The sequence below is a fragment of the Saccostrea cucullata genome, unplaced genomic scaffold (genome assembly GCF_032062105.1).
Source record: "Saccostrea cucullata isolate Sc308-1 unplaced genomic scaffold, CSIRO_AGI_Scuc_v1 ctg2544, whole genome shotgun sequence".
Lineage (NCBI taxonomy): Eukaryota > Metazoa > Mollusca > Bivalvia > Ostreida > Ostreidae > Saccostrea > Saccostrea cuccullata.
In genome coordinates this window covers 84289-94771 of record NW_026926415.1, presented here as the reverse complement: position 1 = coordinate 94771, position 10483 = coordinate 84289, and the positions used below count along the sequence as shown (strand labels likewise).

General features: G+C 35.6%; 1 protein-coding gene across 1 annotated transcript; it reads right to left on the bottom strand.

Annotated features, from left to right (window-relative positions):
* Positions 1–200: 200 nt before the first annotated feature.
* On the bottom strand, positions 201–10383 carry LOC134271631 (sulfotransferase 4A1-like). The gene is made up of 6 exons (XM_062753840.1): positions 9889–10383; positions 9508–9716; positions 6515–6644; positions 5868–5962; positions 3684–3867; positions 201–596 (listed from the first exon to the last, which is right to left on the bottom strand). Exons 1-6 carry the CDS (start codon positions 10361–10363, stop codon positions 454–456), a joined length of 1236 nt encoding a protein of 411 aa, XP_062609824.1. The 5' UTR covers positions 10364–10383; the 3' UTR covers positions 201–453.
* Positions 10384–10483: the final 100 nt, after the last annotated feature.

Genomic DNA, 10483 nt, shown 5'->3' with positions numbered 1-10483 from the left:
CCGATAACGAACCGATGTTGGGGTATCGCTCACACCACGGATTACCACGGGTCTACAGCACCAGCCGGCAATGTGATTCAGGCATAACCAAGACATCTCTGGCTTGCCCCTTCACTTTCAAAAGCTGTGCAATATCCCTGAGAAGTGAGGCAATGATACTAATAATTTGACCATGCACAAATTTACAAATCCAGCACCAATACAAGAGCATCACTTTAATGACCAACATATGAACTCTTTCAATTTTTCTTGTCAGTGCTGTATCATAATCATCAAATCATCCATAAAACAGGAACAAGGCAATTTTCTTTGTCTCAAATGAAATGTACACACACACAAGTGAAAGAAATTAAATTATTTCCAATATGTATTTCCACTGGTTACTGGTACATGTACTCTAAACCGTAATTATATATAACTCAGGATTCCTAGATCCTACACAGTCTACAGGGGTCAGGGATCAGATGTCATAGGTCTGGGGTCAGGGTCAGTGTATTGGAAGAAAAGACCTGTCTGTCGAAGTTTGAGGGCTATCTTCACATTCAATCTCTCATCCTGTTCTTTTGATAAATAGTTTTGCCAGTCACCAATTCTTCCTGAAAACAATTTCAATTTTTGAGAAAATATCTGAAAATTTTATCTATTATAGATATATACACATGACAAAAGATAATTCAATCCAAATTACTTCCCATTTCAGCATGTTGCACCACACTATTAAAAGTTATCAATCAGATAACAAGGGCGCTGTCAAGTTTTAATCCTTTAGTCCTTGAGTCGTTTTAAAAGAAAAGACTAAGATGGAGTAGCTCATATTATTTGAAAACTATGGTACCTCACTTTCTTTGAATAATTCTGCCCCAAGAATACCTCATTTTGGCTCAGGAACTCTGCCCTTACACTAGCATACCAACTCCATCTGAGTAATTCTACCCCTTATCTACCTCACATTATTTGCAAATTTTGTCCTAGACTTTCTCTCTCTGGAAAATTCTGCCTCCAGCTTAACTTTTCTGATAAATTCTTCACCTAGACTAGCCCACCTTCTAAGACAGAAAAAATCTACCTCTAGATTATCACATCCTCTCTGAAAAATTCTGTCTCTACAGAAATTTAAATCTCTGACGAATTCTGCAACAAGTGTAACTCACTTTTCTGAGGAATTCTACCATAGACTACCTCATTCTCTCTAAGGAATTCTTCTACAACAAAAGCTGATCTTTTCTGAAGAAGTCTTCCTTAAGACTAGACCACCTTCTCTCAGGAATTCTGACCCTACACTGTCTACCTTTTCCAGAGAATTCTTCCTCTAGACAAACTGGTTTTTTTTCCAGTATTTTAAGCCTACATAAGATTAATTAACCTCTCCAAAGAATTCAACTCTTACACTAGCTTATTTTCATTGAAGAACTCTGGGGCCCGTTTTACAAAAGGTCGTAAGTCGTAGACTTGGTCGTACGACCGAACTTACGACATACGACCGTTTTACAAAGATTTGAGACTTGCGAGTTACGACGAAATTCGGTCGTAAGTCTACGACCACCCGGGGGCTGTCGCAAGTCCTAAGTTTCGTCTCGAAGGCCTTAAAGGTGTTCTATAAGTCGTTGTTACTATGGTTAATAAAAACCATTGATAATGGCTGCTTTTCTTTTTCTTGATGTTGTTGATAAAATGCACAAAAAGAGAGGCTAGAGAGGGTGTTTCGGGACAGAAATATATGGTCTACTTGTCCGATGCCGAGTTAATCGAGGTACCGATTGCCGAGGCAATACCTCTACGACAGCATAGATATAGTGCGGGTTTATTTAGAAAGACCAACAAGAAAAAGTCATGCTGTTCCCGCAGAAATACAAGTACATACCTTTATTATCGAGGCATTTTATTGTCCATTTATTCATTACACTCCACAAAACGTACGTCATTTCCTGATTATGTCGTCATAAGTTTGTGTGTATCGCTCAAAGGCACGGATCAAACAATTTATAAGCGATAGGTGCGTGTCAAATATTACACTCCGAGGTTAAGCCCAGAGACTTTTCTTATATTTACCACTCAGGTGTTCAGTTTTAGTACATGTACAAAGGTACACACGGTCAACATATGAAACATTTTATTTCATTTTTTTAGTACTTTTAACAATCTGTTAAAAAGAATTCCCAACCTGAAAATATTTTCTTTCATATAAATTACAAACTTATGCTAGTATAATATATACATATAGGAATATTGTCAACAATATCGCCTGAATTTTTCATTTTAAAATTTAAAAAAAAAATGTCTTGGAGAAAAAGAATATAATATATAATTTACATAGATATAGATATACATAGGTCGGTATGATTTTATTTAAATCAATTTTATATATTAAAAAAATATGTACATTATCTTTTTCAACCCACCCACCCCCCTCCCCCAAGAAAAAAATAATTCAAGAATTTTTAAAATTAATTTCATGAATTAATTCAAATTATAACAATTTCTGAAGTGTCTTTTTGCTTATCAAATTTAATTTGTTAATGACTCCCAAAAACGTTACAATTTGAAAATGTACCGTTTAATAGAAGAATTCATAACAAAAATATTCCAATGGGAGGGGCCGGTGCATTTTTTTTTCTTTTAATTCTTAAGGAGAAAAAATACATAGTTCTTCTTATCTATTCCTATTAATAAACAACTGCGAAGTGATTTCTTGTACATGTAAATCTTACGAAATTCTTAATCCGTAATCCTGTACAATCATGTAGATGTAAAATCGACAAGAAAAAAAATTGTAACTTCATACGTGATGCATTTAATATAAAATATCTGTGCGACTACATGTTTGTTAACCTTTTCACATGTTATTTTTTTTGGTCAAATAAAATAAATAAATAAGTAAATATTAGGCATGAAATATCTCCAAAACTTCCTCCCAAACTTGAAAAAAAATAGCCAAAAAATAGCAAAAGTTATTTTATGAATGGGATCAACCACGCAATAAACAAGGACAGAGATCTCTTCTTGTTGCCAATTTACTTTTTTAAAAAGACATTTTGGATATAAATTGTCTGCGCGTCATCGCGCATTAGTTGGCGCGGTATCTAAGTTATTTTTACCTTTACGCGTTAGAGAGTTCCTTTACGACTTGCGATGAAAGTTACGATTTAGGAGTTACGACTTGCGATTACGACACGTTTCGTAAAACGGTCCTACGATTTGTCGTAAGATCGGAAAATTTAAGACTTGAGACTTGCGATTTCCGACCTTTTGTAAAACGAGCCCCTGGACTCTACCACTGGACTAGTTCATATCTCTTTGGAATTCTACCTCCTAGACTAAAAACCTTTTAATGGCATGAGGAAGATCACATCTACATGAGCTCTTCTTTTCTTTGGAATTCTACACTCCAAGACTAGCTCCCCTTCTCTGAGGATTTCTGTCAACAGACAAGGTCAACCTGCCTGAAGAATTCTTGCCCCTAGACCAGCTAACCTCTCTGATGCTCTTTCCTTAGGATACTCAACTTCTCTGAAAAATTCTGCCCCAAGACAACTCACCTTCTCTGAACAATTTTGTCAAATAGACTGGCACATCTTCTCTACGAATTTCAACCTCTAGACAAGTGTAGCTCACCTTCTTTGAACAATTTGATCCAATAGACTGGTACACCTACTCTAAGCATTTCAACCTCTAGTGTAGCTCACCTTCTCTGAGAAACTCTGCACCGGTGGGATTTCTGTATTTTAAATCAGTGAGCCATTGGTGATTAACAGCAGGGTTCTTCTTCATTTCCACAAAGCTACAGTGCTTGGCGATCCTCTGTATGTCCTCCTTAGATAAGTCTCGCTGTAGGAATATGGCCACTCTCTTAATGCTACGCTCTAAGTCCTACAAAAACAAGAGGCCCATGGGCCACATCGCTCACCTGAGCACTAAGGGTAGGAAAAAGTAGAAAATGACTTTTTATTGTAAAGATTAAATCCAAAAGTAGTCCCATGACCAATCGGATTTGTTATTTTTTAGCAAATGATTTTTAAAGAATTTTCCTATATATATCTTTAAAAACTTTGGTCGGCCATTTTGGCCCCGCCCTACCCCTAGTGGTCACGATTTGAAAAAACTTGAATCTACACTACCTGAGCATGCTTCCATATAAATATGATGAATTATGGCTTTGTCATTCTTGAGAAGAAGATTTTTAAAGAATTTTCCTATATATTTCTATGTAAAACTTTGGTCGGCCATTTTGGCCCCGCCCTACCCCCCGGGGGTCATGATTTGAACAAACTTGAATGTACACTGTCTGAGCATGGTTCCATATAAATGTGATGAATTATGGCTTTGTCATTCTTGAGAAGAAGATTTTTAAAGAATTTTCCTATATATTTCTATGTAAAACTTTGGTTGGCCATTTTGGCCCCGCCCTACCCCCGGGGGTCATGATTTGAACAAACTTGAATCTAAACTACCTGAACATGCTTCCATATAAATATGATCAATTATGACTTTGTCATTTAGAGAAGAAGATTTTTAAAGAATTTTCCTATATACTTCTATGTAAAACTTTGGTCAGCCATTTTGGCCCCGCCCTACCCCTGGGGGTCATGATTTGAACAAACTTGAATCCACACTACCTGAGCATGCTTCCATATAAATATGATCAATTATGGCTTTGTCATTCTTGAGAAAAAGATTTTTTAAAAAATTTTCCTATATATTTCTATGTAAAACTTTGGTCGGCCAATTTGGCCCCGCCCTACCCCCGGGGGGTCATCACTTGAACAAACTTGAATCTAAACTACCTGAACATGCTTCCATATAAATATGATGAATTATGGCTTTGTCATTCTTGAGAAGAAGATTTTTAAAGAATTTTCCTATATATTTCTATGTAAAACTTTGGACGGGCATTTTGGCCCCGCCCTACCCCCGGGGGTCATGATTTGAACAAACTTGAATCCACACTACCTGAGCATGCTTCCATATAAATATGATGAATTATGGCTTTGTCATTCTTGGAAAAAGATTTTTAAAGAATTTTCCTATATATTTCTATGTAAAACTTTGGACGGGCATTTTGGCCCCGCCCTACCCCCGGGGGTCATGATTTGAACAAACTTGAATCCACACTACCTGAGCATGCTCCCATATAAATATGATGAATTATGGCTTTGTCATTCTTGAGAAGAAGATTTTTAAAGAATTTTCCTATATATTTCTATGTAAAACTTTGGTCAGCCATTTTGGCCCCGCCCTACCCCCGGGGGTCATGTTTTGAACAAACTTGAATCTACACTACCTGAGGATGTTTCCCCATAAGTTTCATCTTTCCTGGCACAGTGGTTCTTGAGAAGAAGATTTTTTAAATATGCCACCAAATTTTCATTAATTCCCAATTATCTCCCCTTGAATGAGGGCGTGGCCCTTCATTTGAACAAGTTTGGTTGAAATTGGCCCAGCGGTTCTTGAGAAGAAGTCGAAAATGTGAAAAGTTTACAGACAGACGGACAGACAGACAGCTAGACAGACGGACAGACAGACAGATGGACAGACAGACGGACGCCGGACAAAATGTCATCAGAAAAGCTCACTTGAGCTTTCAGCTCAGGTGAGCTAACAAATAACAACATGAAAGTCATATCTTATGTATTCAATAACTTCTAGTCCTACCATTAAAAATACTGGTGATTTATGGGTAATTTCCATCCAAAACGTAATAATATTACTTCATAGTAAGGTTGCATTGAGGAATTTTAAGATTTTTAAAAATAGGTATTAACTTTGCAATTGGATATATATGATAATACATACAATTCTTTGAATCAAGATGAAAAATAAAAGTTAACATAAGCTGAAGAATATTCCAGGCATCCTGAACACTCACATACCATCTTCAGGTCTTCATATGTTAGGAAGAGAACATTGGGTTGATCTTTTATTTCCCAGAAATCCAACACATGTCTGGACCAAGGACTGTAAGGAACTGCAAACAATGCATGATTAGTTATCATATACTTCAGGATTATCTAACTTGAAAAGCCTGTCCCAAAAATATGTGATGGGCATCTATTTATTACATTTGCACCCTATGACTCTATTCTCCAAACTAATCAAATGCTAATATATGGTGTGGTAGCAAGATACATACAAGCAAAAAGACATAACACTGTAAACAAAATAATCCCATAGGGTCAAGTATAAACAGCAGCAACATGTAAACAGTGATGTCATAGTCAATTGCACCACCGTGTTAACAAAGATATCATTTTAATAAGATAACTGCATCAGTGTGTAAATAGTGATGTCAGGGTGTATTAATTGCACTATTACCTTAAGTCTGACAATTTCTTCTTTCTAAAACATTAATTTATCGATTGATTTGAAAATCTTTGATCTTAGCAGCTGTTTATACATGTGATTGGACAATCATAGAGCACAAGTAATAGAGAGATAAATCAATAAATACCATCAAGTTTTAACTTTATAAGAAAAGAAAATCACAAACTACAGTGTGACTGACAACTTTAGAACATACCTCTATCCTTCAGGAACGAGTCCACGAAGTCTGACAGCTTCCCGCGGTATCTTGTTAGAGCATGTAATGAAGTCACCAGATAAAAATAGGAGACCACCACGTCCTTCGGGTTTCTTGCAATATAAACAATCTGAAAAATCAACCAAATAAATAAACACGTACTAATACACAGTGAGCATTAAACTCACAAAATGATACCTCCCTCCTATTTGAGAATCAAAGTACTGAAAGCACTTATGGGAGTTGAACATGGTGTAAAATAAAACCTTTGATCGGGAGGTTAAGTGAGTGAACAATATTATTATTTCAAATACAGGCAACTGTTTCAGAATTTTTGAGTTGCAACAATCTTGAGAAAGACATTCAGAGACATTGAATAGCAAAACAAATGCATGGGCCATAATGCTTGCCTGCCTGCATTACTCCTTTTTTATACCCCCTGCTTGAAAAGCAGGAGAGTATTTATTAATCGGGATTTCCATTCATCTGTTTGTTACGCTTTAGGTATACCCATCTCTTATCAGCAACTCCTCTTACACCGCTGAACGAAATTTTCATACAATCTTTATTACATATTGCCGTTGTGCACCTTCTATTACTTTTTCATCCTACACAAATTTTGGGTTTCCCAATGCAAAACATGGACACTTTCATTATATTTATATTAGAGGCGGTTGATCATTTATATAATTCACTGCTCACAGTCTTTAAATTTGTAATTATTTTTCCTTGGCACCTTTACCCATGTGTTATGAAAATTTCAGTTTCGCAGGAATAATATCAATGTTGATTTGAACACAGCATCCTTCTAAGAGCTAACGGGTTTGTTATATAAAACTTCTCTGTGAATATAAATGTATTTCAATTACACCAACATTATACATGGAGTACGTCAGAAATTAATCTTTTTTAATATTGTGGAGAAAAACCAAGTTAAAAACAAATATTTATTGACCAAACATAAAAAAAGTGGTATATGTGAGAGTTTGTGTGCGTACAAATTATCTGGTATGTAAATGAGGTTTTCCTTTTATTGAAAAAAATACTTCATTTTATTGTTTTTAATCACGATTTTACGAAAACATCGGTGTCTGTTTTTGGTTTTAACATTTATAACAGAGATTAACCGCTTTTGGCAGGTGATGCTGCTTATTTAGTAATAAATACGCATGTTTCCTGAAATGTTTATGCATTAATGAATTCATTTAAACCAAGAAATTTTCATGAAAAGTTTGAATAAATTCTGTACACCGGTAAAAAAGAAATTGCTAAGAATCCGGGACCATCGGGAAGAGTAGATTTAACGCTTGCCGTCAGTATGTAGAGTTGTCGTTCATATCTCTTTCAGTGTATGGCGCTACACTAAAAAAGAGTTCCATTACGAAAAAATTTTGAGTTTCTTTATAATTTAGTTTTACTTTGAACGAAATTTTATATTCAAAATAAGATTTCTTATCATTTCATTACTTACAATATGAAAATTCAGGCGCGGATCTAGAAATTTTTCAAAGGGGGGGTTGAAGTATTTGTCAAAAGGGGGGTTGAAGGCGAAAACAGTTAAAACGTACGTTGTACACATACATATAGTTAAATAACTCAACAGAATATCGATACAGGGTGGAGTATGGTTTTTGAAAGTGGGACGTTGATCAATCTGGGAAAAAGTACTTGTATACATTACCAGAAAGTTTTTGAAAAAGAAAGGAAAATAAATCTCCGAAACTGAAAATCCTATTTTGTAAAGGGATTGGGTTTTATTTTGTTTTTACAACCGAATTTCTTTATATATTACATTAGCCTTTCACCTTACATTTTCTATAGTAAAAACACAACAAAAAATTGGAACTGTCTTATTTCTCTTTCTTTTTTTCAAATCCAAAGGGGGGGGGGGGGGGGGGGTTGCAACCCCCGTAACCCCCCCCTCTGGATCCGCCACTGAAATTAGATCAATTCAGGAGAAAATGACATGAAATATTTGTGGCGGATGTTTATGCATGTTTTCTGTTGAATATGATCGGAGTAAATCGGGCGACACAGTAGCCTCGCTTTCGGCTCTATATAATCAACACAAATTACTGCGCATGTTAAATACATGATGACCATGGGAGATTGAACATAGTTCAACTCCCAAAAATGGCAAAGTCTAATTGCTTGTATTAATTTCTCCTTCATGTAAATAAGAAATAGCCCAGCTGATGCATTAAGAAATAAAAACATGTAAGACAGGCTTGGGTGAAATGAATCTATGGTTTTATTTAGTTGAACACATATGTAAATTATGAAAATTACATAATGTGTGTATGCAAATTGAAAATTAAGGAATAAAACCATGCTCAAAAGCTAACTAACAAACTAAACTAAACTTAACTAAACTAATAATTCACAATAGAAATATAAAAATTGGTGAGAGGAGGGCAGGCGGGACGAAAGTACAAATTGGCCTTGCCCTTGTAAAAATAATTTTCAAAATTGACAAGTGTGCAGTTATCCTCAACTATTATACTGTGTAACAGATATAGAAGACCTGTGATTGGTCAGGAGTTGGAGACATTCGGAAGTCCTTGTAATAAACAACCAAATATCAGTACCCTAATTAGGTGCAGACAGCTGGGTATTGTCACTAGTGGAGAAGCCAGTGAAAACAAAGAACTGCACAGCAGGTCTGAGTTTTACCCAGCAGGGGACAAAACACAGATGTGACAGATAGGTGTCATCAAGCTTGTATTAGAAACCTCATATATCTGTCAGATAAGAACATAAATTAGGAGTTTTTTTGATTTATTTCTTTCCCTAAATGCAAAGTTAACATTGTGCAATTCAACTACCATGTCTTTTAATATTTAAATCTGGGTTGGGAGCAAGCAAGAAAGCAATATTCTAAAGATCCATGGCCTCATGGGGACAATCTTGTGACATTTATAAAGTTTATAGAAATTAGTTGAAGAAGTTTTATTGTATAAATTTATTAAATCAATTAGTTAAATTTGTTTTACCTTTGGTTGCTTGGAATTAATTTCCTCAGGTAACAATTTGAGAGGGAGGTGTGTTTTTAAGATCCTGGGTGAGGGCCTCTCAGAAAGCTCTTGTAGAGAAGGGGTTGGGAATTCCAGGTATGGTATTCTCTCATCACAATCAATTTGACGACTTCCTTCAAAATCCAACGTCTGGACCAAATATATGATTTCTTGCACCCAAGTCATACCTATCAAAACAGATTCTTTCAAACTGTACTACATCATCTGATTAACGCCCTTCTTTATATACATGCTTGTTTATCTATTTATCAAATTCTCCTTCAGTTATAACACATCTGAGATATACCATGTATGATAATTTTAAGTGTTCTGGTAACAATGACTGGACTCAATACCCACCTGACCTCGGAAAACCTACAATCCAAACGTCACTCTCTCGGACTCCAAAATTTGAAATGCCTTTCATTTTCTTTTCCACAAAGTTTGGTAAAACTGTATCATTGAATAAAACCATGTTAGATTTACTGCAGTTTTCATCTATGATGTCAATAAACCCACCTCGTCGCCTTAAGCCAGTTTTTATTACTTTACTGTAAAATATAACTCCTAAGATGCAAATTCCAAAAGCAATAGAACCGTAGGTTGAAATCAGTAAGCCTTTTCTTCTTGTTTCACTTTTGAATGGAAACACGTAGTCATTCGCCTGGTTTCTTGACCCTTTCTTTTGATAACACGCGTCATTGCGATGAAAATATCGCTCCTGTTTAAGTTTAACATGAGTAATAAACCATCTGCATCCATATCTTTCTGTTCTACACCGAAATGAACCTGTGAGAAGAGATTTACTCAAATAAACAAATGCACGTGGATTCATTATATGCGTCAATGTCAACAAAGTTTTCATCAAGTCGTCCGTAGAATATTCGTACATTATTTGTTTATGTTAACGGCCTTCCCCTTCGTTTTATTGACTTAGAACAAATTTCCAACAACT

Excerpts from the sequence above, each read along its gene's own strand:
- LOC134271631 (XM_062753840.1), bottom strand. The coding sequence starts at position 10,363 with ATGAATCCACGTGCATTTGTTTATTTGAGTAAATCTCTTCTCACAGGT. Across the intron at positions 9,717-9,888 it reads TGTAGGTTTTCCGAGGTCAG|GTATGACTTGGGTGCAAGAA; the intron begins GTGGGTATTGAG and ends CTGTTTTGATAG. Across the intron at positions 3,868-5,867 it reads CATATGAAGACCTGAAGATG|GACTTAGAGCGTAGCATTAA; the intron begins GTATGTGAGTGT and ends TTGTTTTTGTAG.